This window comes from Phacochoerus africanus, chromosome 15, assembly GCF_016906955.1.
Source record: "Phacochoerus africanus isolate WHEZ1 chromosome 15, ROS_Pafr_v1, whole genome shotgun sequence".
Classification (NCBI taxonomy): Eukaryota; Metazoa; Chordata; class Mammalia; order Artiodactyla; family Suidae; genus Phacochoerus; species Phacochoerus africanus.
This window is the reverse complement of record NC_062558.1, coordinates 28,857,181-28,875,710: the sequence shown is the minus strand read 5'-3', so window position 1 is coordinate 28,875,710 and position 18,530 is coordinate 28,857,181. Positions and strand designations below refer to the sequence as shown.

The following is an 18,530-nucleotide window of genomic DNA, read 5'->3' as shown; positions in this document are numbered from 1 at the left end:
TCTGGTTCTGGGAACCCCAGACTGAGGATGCCGGGCTCAGGGTGGTGCTCTATAGCCTTGGAGACCACCGGGACTAGACGCAGCTGAAAGCCCCCCCACCCTGTCTACCGGGAGAGAGCACCTCTAAGCATGTGCCAGCCAAGACCCCCAAGATCTGCCTGCCCCAAACACAGACGCAAGCACTTCCCTCCTTCCTGGAAAGCCCCAGCCCCACAGCCAGAGGCAGGGGAAGGGGCGCCAAGAGAAAGGCGGTGAGATCTCACGGGTTTAGAACTCCCAAGTCGCCGGCCCTGGGGGGGTCCCTGTCACCGTGGCACAAAGCACCCCCCCCATCCCCTCCCTGGAGCCACTCACTCACATCCTCTCATCTGCGTCTCCCCCTCGGCCAAGTTTTCCGGAAACATACGGCTTGGAGGATGCTCCAGGGATCGGAGCTGGGAGCAGCGGGCTGGGAGGCGGGAGGCTGGGCGGCCGTGGTGCCGGCTCCGCAAGGCTTCTGGCTGGCGTCTGCTGGCGGCTCAGCTCTGCCTCACATCCTTCTCGTCCAACGCGCGAGGGAGGGGGGAAGAGGGAGGGGCCGGGTGGTGGGAGGGCGGCAGGCGGAGGCTGGCTCCGGGAAGGGCGGGGAAGCAGCTCCGTGCTGCGCGCGCCGTGGTGGCCCAGGGCTCCTCCGGCGCTGCCACCCCTGGGCCGTGCCCCCCGCAGCTGCAGGCGTGCGAGGTGCCCTTCGCCGATGGGGGCGGGTGGCGAGAAGCTGTCGGCTGTGTGCTCGGTGCCCTGTGCCAGGCGTCACCAGGAAGCACAGCGTCCTCGCCTCCTTGGGGCACCAATGTGCCCAATACCGGTGCTCAGTCCCCAGACCCCTGACACCTCCCTACTCTGAGGACAGAGTCCAAAGACCCCAGCCTGTCAGGTAGCAGTGCCTGGGCAGCCTCACCGAGAGCCTGGGATCGGCTGATCTTCCTGCTGCCTGACCCAGCGAGGCGCGTCAGGGCTGAATGTGACCTCCAGACGGAGGCTCGCAGGAGCAGGCGGGGCGGGGGAGTGTGGCAGAAGCCCAGGTTCAGAAGGGGCGGGCCAAATTGGCACAGGCTTTCCCCCCCTCCCTCTCTCCCCATCCGTGGCGGTGGCGGCGTCAGCAGCGGTAAGAACAGATGAGGGTTCAGAAAAACAGAGCTTCTCCACCCCAGCAGACAGGAGCAAACAGCTTCTTCCGCTGTCATTCCCCAGTGCTGGTTCCACCTGTGGTCTGCCCCCAACCCAGCCTGATGCTGCCAAGGTGACCAGGCCCTCGAGATGGGGGACTCTATTTGAGGAGCCTCTTCTAAGTGCAAATGAGACCTCCAATCACTGAGGGTGGGAGGAGGGTTTGGAACTGCTAGAGGGCTGGCTCTCTAGGGCGTCCTCTTTCCTTCCTCGCTGAGACACCCGTGACAGCCAGGTCAGCCTGCATCCCATACAAACACCTGCTATGGACGCCTCAGGCAGCTCCCAGGAGGTTGAAAGTTAACTGGGTTGAACTTTGGATCGAGATCCAGGTCACGACCGATTTCTCCAACTCTGGGGTCATTGACCTGCTTGTCCCTTTGGCCCTCAGCCTTTCCATCCTGCTCACAAAACCCAAGGAACAATAGGCCACAGGTCTCTGAAGCACTCCTGTTCCCGCTCGCCCCCTCCCCCTTGCACATCCTACCCCCAGCCCTCATCCTGGGTCCCGGGCATACCACCAGGGGAGGGCCACACATTCCAACCATGTGGGGGACCTGGGACGTGCTGCCCACGATCCCTTCTCCTCAAGGGAGGCCAGGTGAACTTTTAAGGATACCCATCCCATCATGTCACTCCTCTGCTCAGATCTTACAATGATGACCCAAAGCTCTGCAAATAACATCCAAAGGCCTCCTCACGGTGCATGAGGGCCAGTCCCGCCCGCTTCGAGCCTGCTCCCTCCCTCTCCTCTTGCTCACTCACTCCAGCCACCAGAACCTCTTCTGCCCAGCCATCGACACTTGGCCTGCCTGGCCGCTTTTTCACAGGTCTTTAGTTCTCAGCTTCAAGTGACTCCCCACAGCAGCCTTCCTTGACCAACCATTCTCTCCAAAGCCATCCTCCCAAGACACCCTGCCGTCAGGGGGTCTTACTGGCAGCTGAAATCAGCTTCTTGTCTCCACTGCTCATTGACAGCTGTGTCTCTGCACCCAAAACTGCTAGGTGTGCAGGAGGCACTTGGCAAATAAACACAGCTCCAGACACCCTGGGCGTCTAGGCCTGGGGGTCCACTGGGCATGTCCCCCAGGCATCTCTGCTGCCCCTCTGCAGCTCCCAAAGAGAGGAGGAGGGTGAGCATTTATCCCTGCAGGGGGTCCTGGGACCCCCCCCACCCCCCACAAGAAGAGACAGGAGGAGGGCGTGCCCCCTTGCACACCAGGGGCATGCCCATGCACATGCTATGCTGACGCCCCAGACAGCACATTCTGCTTATACTCCCTGTGGTCCGGATTCCCTGACCCCACTTCTAATTTCTAAGGAAGGAGTTTCGTTCTGAAGTGTCAGGAGGCAGGAACTAGGAAGTGAAATTGACCAAGACAGGAAGTCAAGCCAGGAGGTGTGAGTCATGGACTTGGAGTATGGAATGAGGCGAAAGAGTGTGTGTGTGGGGGGAGGTGGGTGGCCACAGAGGTAGCGGTGAGAGGGCTTCTCTGGGTGGTGGTTTTGGGGGCTCAGCTTGGCCATGCTGACTGCTCTGGTCACCTCGGCAGGGAGCTTCCTGTGCACTGTCTGGAGGTCTGGGACAGACCGTTCTCTCGGATGACTCAGCCCCTCTCAGCTCAAATACACTGGCCCCCACAAAGGCCTCATCCTTGTCACATCCCTCCGTAAGCTGCTACCACCCTCTCAGGGTCCCTCATTCAGGCAGCTCTCGCACTGGGGTCTGAAAACCTGCCCACATGCACCCCACCATGGTCGAGTGCTAATAACCTGGAGGGAGGAGAAGTCTTTTCAACACCTGCGGGCACCACAGAGCCATCTATCTGCATCCTCTGGAAACCAGCTGCTCCCTCTAGAAACCAGCATCTGCTCCCCCCTCCAAGAAACACTGGCTCCCCACCACCCCAGCCAGCCCCGTCCAACCCTGAAGTTTTCTGTTCCCTCCATGAATAAGCACAGGCTGCCATTTTCCAAGAGAAACTCCAGTTTGCAAAACAAGATTTTCTGCCTAAAACACTATCAAAGGAGAAGGGAGAAAAATCCAGCAGACTCAATCCTGAGTCATACCACTTCCTTATTTTGGAAACTCCAAGCCCTGGGCTGGTCTGACATGAACTCAGCCCCTGGCTGGCAACCCTGCCAGGATCCACTGTGTACCTGAGCTTCCCAAGGTCCTGCCAGTTCCCGAGGGGATGCGGCTAGACAAATTCACAGCTGAACTTGGACTTACCTGCCTTTGCTTTCCGTCTACTCTTTGCAAAGAAGCCTCAGTGCCTAGACTAGCCTCAGCTTCAGCTTTTCTATCTGCAAATTGTAGGAACGATGAGATCTCCCAGTACACGATCAAATACACACCCATTAAGATGGGAAAAAAATCACCTGTGTGTGACCTGACATCCTACCACTTTGGGAAAATATAGCGTTATGCGTTCCATGCAAGTTTTCCCAGAGAGCATAGCCAACTGGTTTGCTCCTGGGGCCAATCGGCTCTGCATTATTTGCTGTGCAAGCCCCAGCTCTCCACTCAGCCCCCTGGGTCTCCGTTTTCTCATCTGCAAAGCAGAAAGTGTGTGTGTGTGTTTGCAAATTCGGAGGACTCGCCTCAAGGGTCCCTTGGGAGGATTAGGTAAGATCATTCATGCAAAATGCTGGAACCAGCAAGCACTCGCCACGTAACAACAAGGCATCATCAGGACTGTGTAACCTGCCATGTGTCTCTTTCCCTAAGGAAGCACCAATGTGAACGCCCATGTGTACATTTTTTTTTTTTTTTTGGCTGCACTCAAGGCATGTGCAAGTTCCCAGGCCAAGAATCGAACACGAGCCACAGCGGCAGCCCAAGCCACGGCAGTGACCATGCTGGGTCTTTAACCCTCTGCACCACCAGGGCACTCCTGGTAAGCATTTTGCTCCTGGGAGTGCAAATGGTCGGGAGATGCCTGACTTTATCTTCAAGGGTGCTGACAAAGAACAAGAGGGCTCTGGTGCTGGCTGTCCCTTGAGTTCATGCAAAAACCCTCTCTTCCTTCTAAACCATCACAGCAGCCTGTTTCTCACATGCCAGAAGGATCCAGGTCAGAGGGCTGCGCACCCAAGCGGTCTCTGCAGCCCGAGGCAGCGACAGCTCCCCACTGCTGCCAGCCCTGGGATGCGGCAGGGTCCCTTCTAACAACCGTTAGTGCCACCTTGCCCCTGTACATCAACTGTCGTCAGTTCCCCACACCAAGAGCTGGCCTCGTCTCCCGCTGACCCTCACTGACACCCATGCCCAGAAGTAGCCCAGCAGCCCAAACCCAGATGCGTTAGCCGCCAACCCTGTGCACTAACCATGGCACCACACTGCTCGTCGTGAGCTCCAGTGTGTGTCCAGTTGCTCTTCTGTGGTCCCTGCAGTGAGGGCGGCGTGAGGCTTGGGTGATGGACATATGGATGGGGAGGCCCTCGTTTCCAAACTCCGTGGCTGGGGACTCACATCTCCCCTCCCCGAGCCTTAGGCTCTTCATCCGTAAAAACTAATTAAACCAGCCAGTGTGAAAACAAGGTCTTCGGAGGTGCAAAGCAATCAATGGTTTCTCCCTTACTCTCCATGAAAGGAGGCAGGTCGTGCAGGCAGAGCTGGCCTGAAGTTACAAGGGGACAGCTCCCAGGTTCACCTGGGCTCCATTTGACCTGAGGGACTGTGCTTGGGGCCACCAGGGCCTGGCTCTGGCAGTGCTCTCTCGCCAGGGCTGCTCACTTGCCCCCTCCCTCCTCACCAGGCAGGCAGCTCAAGGCCACAGAGGGGCTGGCAGCATGCAGCTGGGCTAGTGCCTATTTCTGGTCTGGAATGGTGTGCTGGGGGCTTCTCCCCCAATCACAATGGCTGGTGCCCTGTCTACCAGAGAAGTGGGCTGGGAACCAGGAGGAGCAGCCAGCAGAGTCCTGGGCTTCCCATACGGCTCGGTCAAGACCACAGCCAGACCAGGCTGACCTTTCCCAGGGAACCAGAGCCTCACCTCCCAGTCCAGTGCGGGGTCTGCCCCTCTTGCCCAGCATGGGGCAGGGCCCATGGGTGGGCTGGCAGCCAGCTCCCTGGGGCTGCCCTGCACTGCTCAGTCCCCACTTGGTGTGAGCCCCAGGGCAGGCAGCTATGCACACGAGAAGGGTGGGTACCCACCTGCCTACCTGGAACTCTGGAGCTAACCTGTCCTCTGCAGCAATGGCCTTCTCCATGCTCTTAGAGTAATGGCCAAACTCTATCCCACAACTGGTAAGGGCAGGGGCTGGCCTTCCCAATGGCCTCTCCATCCCTTGCCTCTCTTCCTCTTGCTCTCTGGGTTTTAACAGCTTACTTGACCACTTGCCCCTGCCACAGGGCCTTTGCACATGCCACACCTTTATTGGGATGCCCTTCCCTCCCTCATTATCTGATTAATAGTAACCAGGCCCAATAACTCCCTCATTCAAACCTCACCCCAGCCCCATTCCCACTCTGTAACTAGAGTGCCTAGGTTCAAATCCCAGCTCCAACCCCTAACAGCTGTGTAACCTCTCTGAGTCTCAGTTTCGCCCTTTGGATAAAGAAACTAGTAATAGCATCTGCTTCATAAACTTGGTAGGGATGAAGTGGCTTAACACACACAACGCCTTTAGCACTAGCTGGCACCTGCAAGTACTAACAAGTACTTTGATGGTATTATTTTTTGTTTTCTTTTTCGCTTTTTAGGGCCACGCCTGCGGCATTTGGAGGTTCCCAGGCTAGGGGTTGGATAGGAGCTGCAGCTGCCAGCCTACACCACAGCCACAGCAAGGTCAGATCTGAGCCACGTCAGATCCTACGCCACAGCTTGCGGCAACACTGGATCCTTAACCCACTGAGCGAGGCCAGGGATTGAACCTGCATCCTCATGGATACTAGTCAGGTTTATAACCTGCTAAGCCACAGCGGGAACTCTTGATGGTATTACTTAATATTTTGTGTTTCAGATGTCAGCTCAGGGGCCTTTCCCCCAGCTCTGTGAAACCACCTCCCAATGTCACTTGATAGCTGCAAGCAAGCCACTCACCTCCAGCCCACCTCCCTTCTGTGCAGGTGAGGGGCCAAGATGTGGGCACTTGCCCAGCGTCACACACCCCTGAGGGGCACAGCCAGCTCTCAAACCCAGGAAGAAAGGCTCCAGAGTCTGTGTGCTAAACTGCAGGCCTGCCACATCTGCGCACCTACTGTTACACCAGGGAAGGCACCAATGGACATCCTGCAGCGAGGCACCCTAGCTTCGTTTTGGAGGACAAGGGGAGACAGGCCAAGACAGGGATGGGCCAGGCCAAGGTCACGAGGCTAAGGAGCTGGTTACCACTACAAACAGCGGCAGCGATCGCCTGTGTGTCTTAGACCCTCCTAATAAGCACATCTATTTTCTTTCACCAAAATCCCCCAAAGGTGGTTGTAAGGGATTAAAGAGTGTTCCCCCATCACCACCCAGATTTCACGTCCATCCACCTGTAACCTGCAAATGTGACCTTATTTGGAAAAAGTCTTTATAGATGTGATCAAGTTAAGATGAGGTCATACCGGATTAGGGTGGGTCCTTATAAGAAGAGGAAAATTTGGACAGAGCCACACAGAGGGAAGACAGCCATGTGGAGAAGAAGGCAGAGGTTGGAATGTCTAGGAGCCCAGGAACGCTGATGACTGCCAGCAACACCAGAGGCTGGGGGGGAGGGGGGCAGGCAGGAGCCTCCCCTGGAGACTTCGGAAGGAGCAGAGCCCTGCTGACACCTTGATTTCAGACACATGGACTCCAGAACAGGGAGCATACATTTCTGTTGTTCTTTTTTCTTTTTCTTTCTTTTTTTCTTTTGCTTTTTAGGGCAACACATGCAGCATATGGAAGTTCCCAGGCTAGGGGGCAAATCAGAGCAGCAGCTAGAGCCTGCGCCACAGCCACAGCAACACCAGATCCAAGCCACGACTGTGACCTACACCACAGCTCTCGGCAACGCCAGATCCTTAACCCACTGAGCGACGCCAGGCATCGAACCACATCCTCATGGATATTAGCCGGGTTTGTTACCACTAGGCCACAATGGGAAACTCCTATTTCTGTTGTTCTTAAGCCAACCAAGTTTGCACTTGGTTACAGCAGCCCCAGGAAACTAATATTGTGGGCGATACTCTAGTTCCCATTGTGCAGATGAGGAAATTGAAGCACAGAGAGGTTGACTGGCTTGCCTGGGGTCACAGAGCTAAAAGGTCCAGAGGCTGAGGTCCAGCTTCTCTCCGGGGGTGGGAGACCCTCTGCAGCTCATCCTTTAGGGCATGCTATTGGAAGTCCTTCAGGATGCCTGGGGCAGGCTTAGAGGTCCCAAGGCCCTGGGGATACCCAGCCGCTCCCGTCAGGGGCTCCATGAGAGAGGGACCAGGGCCTGCTCATCTCTGGGTACCCCTGCCCTGTACATGGTGAGGCACTGCTTCAAGGACAATGAAAACCGAGAGGATGGCTGGATGCCATCTGCCTCGGGCACAGCTGGTTCTTGGGTACTTTCTGAGTTTCCAAGGGCTGGGGGCACTGGAACATTCCTAGCCTTCCCACCCCTGCCCGCTGTGGAGATGGGAGTCTCTGGGAGCTGCCAGCACCTGCCTCCCCGCCCCGACCTCCTCCCGCCGCCTGGAACGCACAGCCATTAGCAGCCACCCTGAGCGGTAATTGTCCAGATTGCTGTAATTCACAGCGGACGAGCATGCTGGCGCTCATCACATTATCACAAATGTCACTGAGCAGGGCCTTGGTGCTCACCATCCCCAGGGGCCTCATACACTGCCGTCTCCGTGGGCAGGACTCAGGATGAGCTCACTACTGCTGCGGAGGACCCAACCTTGAGATGGTGGGGTGCGCTCCCGTCGCACCGGTGACTCATCCTCCCAGCCCCTGGGTCTGCCCTTCCCAAAGGGAGAGAGAGGGCAGCCTGTGACTCAGCCAGCTCCCGGTTCCCAGGCAACAGGGAGGGAGCTGGTGACGGGGCTGCCATGACGACAGGGGACGCAGCACAGGCTGGCAGTCCCGGGGCAGGCGTGTGGAGCCCCTCACTCCGCCGGTGGGTGGGTCCCTGGGCAATAACACCGCCCGTGGCTGAGATCCCAGAGTCTCACATGTGGTTAAAAAAAAAACAAACAAAAAACATGCAATTCTACGCAGATGTTTGCAGCAGCATCATTCACAACAGCTGAGAGGTGGAAACAACCTCAGTGCCCATTAACCACTGGATAAACAGAGTGTGGTACGTTCACATAGTGGAATATGACTTAGTCATAAAAAGGAATGGAGCACTGACACAGGCTACAGCAGGGAGGCACCTGGACAGAATGAGCTGAGAGCAGCCAGACACGCAAGGGCAGACGCATGATCTAATTCACACAAAAGTCCCAAAACGGCAGATCCATAGAGACGGAAAGCAGACTGGTGGGTGCCAGAGGTTGGCAGGGCTTGGGGAAATGAGAGTGACTGCTAATGGGTATGGGGTTTCCGTTTGGGGTGGTGAAAAGCTCTGGGACTAGACAGTGGTGATGGTTGTACAACACTGCAAACGCACTTAATGCCACTGAATTGTACACTTGAAAATGGTTAAAATGGTAGATTTCGTGTTTTGTGTGTTTGGTAATCACCAAAATTAAAGGGAGGAAAAAAACAATCACACAATTTCAATAAAGCCTCTTTTGCATCCCCGGGCGAAATCTGTACCAGAAACCACAAAGTGGACACAGAAAACAGAAGAAAGGACGACAGGGCCCCTTAGGGGGCTAACAGCAGCCCCTGTACCCACAGGCCCCATCAACGCCCCTCTGACTGCTGAGAACAGGCCCTCAGCTGCCAGAAGCAAGCAGCTCCTCCCCTTGTGGAGGATGCTAAGGGTCCAGCAGGGTCCTTCCTCCAGGCCCACCTCACCCAATGGCTGGGAGCTTGGAGGAAGGAGGTTGGGAGATTCCGAGGGGCAGGGTGTCCAGACAGGAGCCCCGAGGGGAAGGGCCAGGTCTCAGGTGGGGGCCCTGATCCAGTCTGCGGCTGCTCCTGCTCAGACACTCAGGCCCCTCCTGGGGTGGAGGGTGGGGGCAGGGCAGGCAGCCCATGGTCCAGGGTCTCAGCCTCCAGGCCCCACTGTCCCCATGCACCTGGGTCCTTCATTAAAAAGGCCTTTTGTTCTCTCCCCGAGTTACGACCTGGAGCTCTGGACACAAAGAAGCTGCATGTCAGCAGCGGGGCCTCAGCAGGACCTTGGGGACAAGAGCCAGGAGGCCACCAGCTCTAGGACTTGGGCCACCCTCAGCCTCTGCTCCTCCCTGTCTTGTCCACGAGACGGCCGGAAGCAAGCCACCTCTCAGGGCTGGGGTCCAGATCAATGAAAGCTATCAGGCCAAATGGGCTCGAATGCCAGCCACCCCATCCCGAGCCTGTCGGTGCTGAGCTGGCCTGACGGCCCCCGCGCTGGGCATAGGCGAGAGAGGGGCGGCTGGAGCATCTCCCCGAGATGGAAGTGGGGGACAAACACAGACACAGCCCCAATGGTGCCAGGCCCATCCTCAGCACCCCAGTGCCTGTTATCTCTGGTTCCTCTCGGCCAGCTCGCACACCCCTCCCATTTCACAGATGGGGAAACCGAGGCCCAGAGACAGGTCACTGAGTAGGGCGGTCAAGGGCCCAGCCCTTCTGGCTCCAATGAACAACAAATGTGCCAGAGGCATCTACGGAGAATGTGGGGTCATCACCACAGCACAGGGCCACCAGCCACCCCTGGGTAGACGGTGCAGCTGAGGGGGGACAAGGGGATACCGTGAACCCACCAGCAGGCTCTGCACCTTCCCACAAGGCACCCAAGTGTGCCACGGCCACTTCGTCTATGGGGCTACCATGTGCTGACCCCAGAGGTCACGGAAGCTGTCCACTGACAACACTGCCACACAGACCCGTTTTCTGGAGGACAAAACTGAGGTTCCAAGGAGACTCGGCAAATGCGCAGAGCCCACCCCCGCAGACACACCACAGCCCCCATTCAAGGACATGCGTGTCAACCTTCTCCCCCTACATGAGCGACAGGACCCAGAGGGCGATCAGAACGGCCAGAAACCCCTCACCTTTCTTGGCTGTTTCCATCTCTTCCTCGGTCCAGCGAGAACTCTCGTTCATCTCCATGGAGGCTGAAAAGGGAGACAGGGACGTGTTGGCGGCAGCCTGGAGTGACGCGTTTTCTCTGCCTGCTGGGCTGGGGGTGTGCAGTCGCCCCATTTTACAGATGGGGAAACCAAGGCAGCCCAGGGCCTGGACTGTGGGCTGCCTCTGCAGCCACTTGGCTGGGACGGGGGTGGCCCCCTGGGAGCGTGGTGACCACATGAGGGCAGAAGGAAACGACAAGCAATGTGAGCTTTGGCAGAACCTCATCTGAATGTGGACTCACTGGGACCAGATGCTCCTTTGTCACAGGGACAGTCCCAGGCATTGCAGCCTCCTTGGCCTCTGCCCACCAGGTGCCAGGAGGCACCCCCACTCCATCTGGGACAATGACAAATGTTCCCAGATATGGCCACCTGCCCCCTGCTCTATAGTGAATACCATACTCTGGCCCCCACCCCATTCAGTGCAGGTGTGAGGCTGCTCATACTCTGGAGAAGGGGCACTGCTGCCTTGGAGTCAGGGGGAGTTGGCTAAGTGTCTGCTGTGGCTGTTTTGTTGTTGTCGTTTTAATTTTTTACTTTTTGCTTTTCAGGGCCACATCTGTGGCATATGGAGGTTCCCAGGCTAGGGGTCAAATCGGAACTACAGCTGCCAGCCTACACCACAGCCACAGCCACAGCAACACCATATCTGAGCCTCATCTTCGACCTACACCACAGCTCACGGCAACAGTGGATCCTCAACCCACTGAGCGAGGCCAGGGATGGAACCCACATCCTCATGGATACTAGTCGGGTTCATTACTGTTGAGCCACAATGGGAACTCCATTTTTTTACAATTTTTAAAAGTTTTACTCAAACATAGTTGATTTACATGACTGTTGCTGTGGCTGCTTTTAAGCATCTTCTCTGAGTTTCCCTACATGTGAGCCCAGGAGAGCCAAGTCATATAAGATGTTGTGTGGTGGGGGGGCACGGTGAGCATGAGGGATGGCAGCTTCAGGGACTCAGTCCCTGGAACAGTGCCAGGCACAGAGCATGCGCTTGGTAAAGGCCGCTGACCATGGGAAGAGAGCTCTGTCAGGCAGGAGGGAGTGTGAGGAGCAGCTCAGGAGGGGGAGAAGGCCCCCATCCTCACAGGCTGCCCTGGCCAACTTTCCCTCCCTCTCACAGGAGCCGCAGAGGAAAGCTATGGAAGTCTGAGCCTAGGAGGCGGGGCGGGGGGCGGGGGGAGAATGCCCATCAGAGGGTCCGGGGTTGTGTTTTTCACCCCACTATCCAACCCCAATGTTGGCATGGGGTCCAGAAGAACTTTCCCAGAAGTCAAGTACACCAGCGTACTTCTGAAAGGAACCCTCCTGCCCTGAGCCTCCAGGCACGCTGGCACCAAGGGGCAGCCAGCAAAAGCCTACAGGAGCCACACAGGGTTTGTGGCCAACCGGCTGGGTTTGAATCCCAACTAGCTCCGTGACTGTAGGGAAGCTAAATCCCTTCTCAAAGTCTCAAACAGCCCATCTGTGAAATGAATACAATGCTCTCCCACAGCAAGAAGGGCCAGGTACCCACCACAAAGCTGGGTGTGGGGGAGGGGCATGAAACGTCACCTCCATCAATTCCCACCCAGGGAAGGCATCCAGGTGGCTGGGGCCTCAGCAGGAGCACCCAGGACCCGGGTGGGGGTTCCTGTGGACACAGGAGGGCAGGCCCCAAACAGCCAAAATAGTAGACGACACACACACTGGCTGCCCCCCTGTGGCCGAACTTGGGAAATGCTACTCAATTCTTGTCTTTTCCCCTTGGAGGCAGGACTTGAGGCTCAGAGTACCTGGGGGTGGGCACCTGCCGGGCAGAGGGAGAAAGAGAGGCCCACAGAAGTGAAGGCACAAACCAGGCGCCTACCAGGGCTGAGGGGGCAAGCCAGGAAAAGCAAGTGTTGGCCCGGGCCCTTTGGAAAGCGGGTGGGGGCTACTCAGCTCCAACAACTACTACCTGGCACAAATGTCGGCCAAGCATGGCCAGATCTTCTGATTTAAAAACAAAACCAAAATGATCATCTAATTTTTTTTTAATGGCCACTCCCACGGCATATAGAAGTTCCCAGGTCAAGGATTGAATCTGAGCCCCAGCTGCAACCAACAACGCAGCTGTAGCAATGCTCGATTCTTCACCCACTGGGTCAGGCCAGGGATCAAACCCACTGCTACAGTCGGATTCTCAACCCACTGAGCCACAGTGGGAACTCTGGTGATCTGGATTCTTATGTGAACTCTGTGGTTCCAGGAGAATTACAACCGACAGCTGAAGAGTCTTTGCCATGACTCAGGTTCTAGGCTCTTCCCACACACAAAGTCACTGAGAGACTCACCCCATGGTTACAGGCATTGCAGGCAACCACGGTGCAGATGATGACACTGAGGCACAGGCAGGTTAAGGAACTCGCCCCAGGTCACACAGCAAGTTTGCAGCTAAAGCTGGGGTCCTGAGCCCGCTATGCCTGTGGCACCCTTTCCCTGGCCAAAGACTCACCCAGCTCGGCACTCTGCTGTGGGGTGACGGTCTCCTCGCTGTTGGCCTCGTTGGCCATGGAACGGGTGATGCGGCCTTTGCGTCTCCCCTGGCTGTTGGCAGTTTTGCGGCCTTTGGAGGCCACTGCCTCCTTCTCATCATTGTCTTCCCCAGAGGTGTCGTCTGCCTTCTCCCTAAAGGCCAGAGAGAAGAGATAGGGATGGTTTCACCTGAGCCAGGAACCTGGATGGCAGTTTCAAGAGACCCTTTTTCTGGGCAAGATGAGGGCTGGCTGCCAGCACTTTTGTACTCATCAGTAGAAAAGTGGGGGGTGGGGTGGTATTTTTTAAATGGAGTTCTCTCCCGTTGTGACCCAGCGTTAATGAACTCGACTAGTATCCACGAGGATGCGGGTTTGATCCCTGGCCTCCCTCAGTGGGTTAAGGGTCTGGTGTTGCTGTGAGCTGTGGCGTAAGTTGCAGATGTGGCTTGGATCTGGCATTGCTGTGGCTGTGGTATAGGCTGGCAGCTGTAGCTCCGATTCGATCCCTAGCCTGAACTGCCATATGCCGCGGGTGCAGCCCTAAAAAAAAAAAAAAAATAATAATAATAATAATAATGAAGAAGGGGAAAAGCTCAGGGCGAGGGCCAGCTGGTAGCAATCTGCAAAGCTTCTTTACTCACCAGGTGCGGGAGTACTGCAGGTAGGCATCTACAGTGCCATCTTATTTAACAAAAGGGAGGTGTGAGCGGGTATTTAAAGTCTACTTTATTCTTCTAACAGGGATGTGGGCTGCTGGCTAGCTGCAAGACCATTTCATCCACCAAACAGATGCTCTCCACTGTCTGTGACTACTGGAGTAACTGCACGAGGGTGCAGGCTGGCAGAGTCCTCAGGCACTTTACTTACTCCCTCAGAGAGGAGCTGTCCCCGACGGGGCCCTAGAAACAACTCAGTCTTGGCTTTCGGCATCATCACCGGCCACTGCGTCCTGCAGAAAGCGCAAGATGAGAGTTCCCTGCCAGTGGAAGCGGCTGAGCCCGGTTGTGTGGGGAGGCATGTGACCGCGGGCTGGGACCTTCTCAGAAGCCGCCTCGGGAGAGTTTACTGCGGGGCCGCTCAGATTTATCACCTCCGCCGCCCATTCATCTTCCTGAAGGCCCTCGCAGGAGACGGGGTAACGAAGCCAGATGTTCTCTGAAACCACATTCCTGAGCCCACTCCAGGTACCTGGCGCTGAGCGATGCCCGCCGCCACCCCCGCCCCCCTTTCTGGGAGTGACTCTCCAGCTGGTGGTGCTCCCACTGCCCCTGGCAGGCACGGGAGGCTGGTGGGGCCCCCGAGGCGAGGCTGTGCCTTGATCTGCAAGAACTCACACTGACAGCGATAATTCTAAAGGCGAGGGCTGCCGCCCACCTGCTTACCTAGTTCTTCCCTGAGCAGGGAGCTCCTCTGATTCCCCCTCCCCTCCCCCACCCCCAACATCTCCGGGGAGACTCGGCCAAGGAGGGGGAGGAGAAGAGGAGGCAAAGAGTTCCAAAGCCATTGCCTGGATTTATTAGCTCAGGAGTAGAGCTCAAATGAGCTATCAGTCTCTACGGTCTCCAGAGGCTTTGAGAAAGAAAGGGCGGGCGGGAGGAGAGAGAGGAGGGAGCGGAGCGGGCTTCCGGAAGGGGGGCTGTCAGGGACCAGGCAGAGCAGAAAATGCCTCCCTTCCCGGCAGGCAGGCGATGGGCAGACGGCAAAGCGCCAGGTCCTCACACACCTCCACAGAGGGCTGCCCGCAGGCCGTGCAGGCTGAGTACAGACCAGAGGCTGCCACCGGGGAGTCGCAGCCAGGCCCCTTACTTGATCAGCTCCTCCTTGTCATTCTCCACGTCCGGCTTCTCCTCCTCCTTCTCGGCCTCCTTTTCCTTCTCCTTCTCATCTTTCTCCTCCTGGTTGCTGCGAGGCATCTGCTGCTGCTGTTGCTGCTGCTGCTGCTGCTGCTGTTGCTGCTGCTGCCAGGCCCCGGGGCAGGGCGGGGGGAAGAGAGGAAAACAGGGAGTCAGGTGAGGCTCCACACCTGGGCTAAGCAAGCTGGGGGCCGGGGGTGGGGTGGCACACATTGGGGTCGGCCCACAAGAGGCCAAAGGCAAAGAACCCAAGGCCCCCCTGATGTGAGCAGCACAGAAACCACCTCAGTCTGGGGTGCTGGGGAGGCAGAAGTCACAGAGTGAGATATAGAAAGTGCTAGAATCAGATGTACAGCCTCCTCCGCTGTGTGACCCTGGATGAGGTTCTTAACCTCTCTGTGCTGATTCTTCTTCCTTGAAAGCGTGCCTACCCCTCAGCCAGGGGTGAGGAGGCTGAAATAAGTGAGCCTGTACACAGCTGGCATCTGGTGCAGGTATTTACCTGGGGCAGAAGCCACCAACACAGGAGGGAGGGGCCCGGGTCAGCTTCAGGCGAGAACAGAATGCACATCAGGACACCCAGGTCACACCCTGACGCTCAGCCTGCCCGGCCCCTGACAAAGCTCAGGCTACCTCGCTAAGCCCCAGGCTCCATGTCTGTTAAATGGGCAGATGGAAGACTTGTCCCTGGGTTCCCTGGGCCCGTCTAAGGGTAGGTGTTTTGTGCCAGGATGAGGGCCCGCTCGTGCTGCCGCAGGCTTGGCCTTCCTCACCCCTCAGCCCTGGGAGCTGACTCCCAAGTCAGCCCTGGGAGCAGGAAGAGAGCAGGGCCGTCTGACGGGAGAGATCAAAGGGGATCCAGCAAAACCAGCCTCCTCCCGCAGGCCTGCTCCTTTCATCTCCTCCCCAGCTGGGGAGGTGAGCTGGGAAGGCGGGAGCTGGCCAGCAGGGCCTCACCAAGACGGGTTGGGGAGTGCCAGCTCCTTCCAGCCCTGCCGCCCGACTTCCTTTCTGTCCTGCCTGATTTCTTTCAAAGCACACACTGATTCTCTTGGCCACCCCCAAAGTCCTCTCTGTGGGCAGTGGCCAAACCAGACCAACTTTCCATCCCACTGAGCCAAGTGAAATGAAAACAGACGCGCTGCAAGCCCTTTCAGTGTGTACCAAGGGGCACGGCTGATGTTCAACACAAGGAATGAGAAACCGAAGAAGAGGGAGAAGGTGAGGGTGGCCAGTGGGGCTCAAGGGTTCCCTCCCTCCCCATCCTTCCTCCACGCCAGCCACACAGACCCATCCCTGCAGAGGCTGCCTTTGCCTGTGACAGCCCCGTAACTTTTTTTTTTTTTTTTTGCTTTTTGGGGCCACGCCCCTGGCATATGGAAGTTCCCAGGCTAGGGGTGGAATCGGAGCTGTAGCTGCTGGCCTACATCACGGCAACACCAGACCTGAGCCACATCTTCGACCTACACCACAGCTCACAGCAAAGCTGGATCCTTAACCCGCTGAGCGAGGCCAGGGATCAAACCTGCATCCTTGTGGATACTAGTCGGGTTCTTAACCCGCTGAGCTACGACGAGAACTCCTTTCTCTGCAACTTTAATTTTTGATGGGGCTGAGCACAGGGGTCAGCTATAGCTACTCCATGGATGCTGGGGCACAGAGCAGGGGTCTTCATATTCACAGGGAATCGTGGGCTCTGTGACGCTGCAGCAGTGTCTACCCTGGAACCCCCTGGCTCGCGTCTGGCCCTCCTTCCTCAAAAACCTCCCTCTGTTCTATAAGAGGAGGGGCAAGGGGGCGGATCAGCTGGACTTTGAGCAGCCCCCCTCAGCTCCCTGCTATGTTGCTGTCAATTCCCCATCAGTGGTTCAGTGTCCTTGAATTAGCCTGTCCCTTGTCACTACCCCAAAACGTGAAACACTAAAGCACAGCCTTTTAACAACCAGAGAGCCATGGCCACCTCTGGTTCCTGACAGGTGAAGTCTCCTCCGGACCTGTCCCTGCAGATGGGAGCCAGAGCAGAGAAGATGAGTGGGGACCAGGGACCAGGACGAGGCAGGAGGTGTAGGGGTGCATGATGGCACAGCCAACTGGGGACAGGTTCCCCTGCCTATGGGTTGGTTGGCATGGCTGCCATCTCCACCAGTGAGGCTTCTGCACGCCCAGGACCAAGAAGGGCAGGGCTGGGGCTTTCCAACCACAGGAAGCTGACATCTCCCCAGACCCGCCCTTTGCTATGTCTGTGCCAAGAACCCCAACTGGGTTGCGGCTTCACCCTGAAGCTTTATCCCTGTCCCTCCAGCAGCCAACTCCAGGCTACACTCCGGCATGCCCATCACTGGTCTAGGCTCGTGGGGTCTCCAGGCCCCCTGGAATCTCATCCTGGGCCACTGTCAGCCCCCGGCATGGCCAACAGATACAGTTCCCCACCGGCTGACCCAGGCAGAGGCCGGCTGCAGCTCCCAGCCCTGGACTGATGCAGCATAACTGACTAGGACTGGTGCCCAGGGAGTCAGCACCTGCATCCCCCTGCCCAGGGCTCCCTCTGAATCCTCAAAATGCCCCAGTGAGGAATATGCCAGCATTTCCTGAGACCTTATTACACACCCCACATTGCGCTGTGCACAGTCTACTGACCAGCTCCCTGGCCCTCTGAGGTCCTGAGGATAAAGACAAAGGGAAAAAAACAGTAGTAGCAGCACCCTGGGCTTCTTCCGCAGGGGCCACTCCTTCCCCCACCATGCCGAGCACCTTGTAAATACTATCTCATTTAGTGCCCGTAGCCAACCTTAGACGGAAAAGGGCAGCGATCACTGCTCCCATTCTGCAGAGGAGGAAACTGAGGTTCAGACAGGCAAAGCCCCCAGGTCACAGAGAAAGGAAAAAGGAGGTCTCAGAGGGGACAGCAGGCATGACTTGTCGTACCCCAAGCCCCGCTGAGAGTCTCTGCTGACTCCCCACCTGAGTCAGAAGCTTGGTGCCTCAGGTGTCGCAGGGCCGGGGGTGGGGTGTTTATGGGCAACCCCATTCCTTTCTGCCTAGCCCACCCTGTCCGCCTTCCAAGATTCCTCAAGACCCCATCTGGGCCTGGGTCAGACCCTAACATCTACATCACGGCAATAATAACAACAACCGCTCTGGAGTTCCTGTTGTGGCTCAGAGGGTTAAGACCCCAACTAGTCTCTGTGAGAATGCAGGTTCGATCCCTGGCCTCACTCATTGGATTGAGGGTGTAGTTTTGCCGCAATCTGTGGCATAGATCAAAGATGTGGCTAGATCCGGTGTTGTGGCTGTGGTATAGGCCGGCAGCTGCAGCTCTGATTCAACCCCTAGCCTGGGAACTTCCATATGCCACAGGTGCAGCCATAAAAAGAAAAGGAAAAAAATACGTAAAATAACAATAGCTCCAAGTGCCCTGTGCCAGGCTGTCTGCTACGTCTTTCCTCATCTCCTTTACCAACTCCCATCATTCTCCCATTCTATGGAAGAGGAAACTGAGGCACAGTGAGGGTGACGGACAACGCTGGGCAACAGCAATGCCAGGATTCCAACCCAGAGCCCAACTGGACCCCGGTTACACCCGGCCCCCTCTCCTGCCATCTCCACCCACCCCCGGCTGCCCCTTACCCCTTGCCCAGCCCCCATGAGTGTCTCTTGTGGGGAGGCTCAGAAGTCCCAGTCAGCTCTAGAACCTGGTCCTGACTCCTGTCGCTTCCCACCTGGAGGGCAATTCCAGTGCCGGACCCCTCGGTCTCCTCCCTGACACGCTATCAAGCC

At 57.1% G+C, this 18,530-nt stretch overlaps 1 protein-coding gene across 27 annotated transcripts in view; it reads right to left on the bottom strand.

The window, feature by feature from the left end:
- The window catches only part of NCOR2 (nuclear receptor corepressor 2), a 228,297-nt gene that overhangs the window by 58,826 nt on the left and 150,941 nt on the right, over positions 1 to 18,530 (bottom strand). For 24 of the 27 annotated variants that reach the window (XM_047762226.1, XM_047762212.1, XM_047762205.1 and 21 more), the window contains 3 exons: positions 14,707 to 14,858; positions 12,879 to 13,051; positions 10,316 to 10,378 (listed from right to left, as the gene is read on the bottom strand). In XM_047762226.1, coding sequence (XP_047618182.1) covers positions 10,316 to 10,378; positions 12,879 to 13,051; positions 14,707 to 14,858 — 388 coding nt within the window. The remainder of the gene's footprint in view (positions 1 to 10,315; positions 10,379 to 12,878; positions 13,052 to 14,706; positions 14,859 to 18,530) is intronic. The other 3 variants (XM_047762210.1, XM_047762228.1, XM_047762232.1) reach the window with 1 other exon arrangement.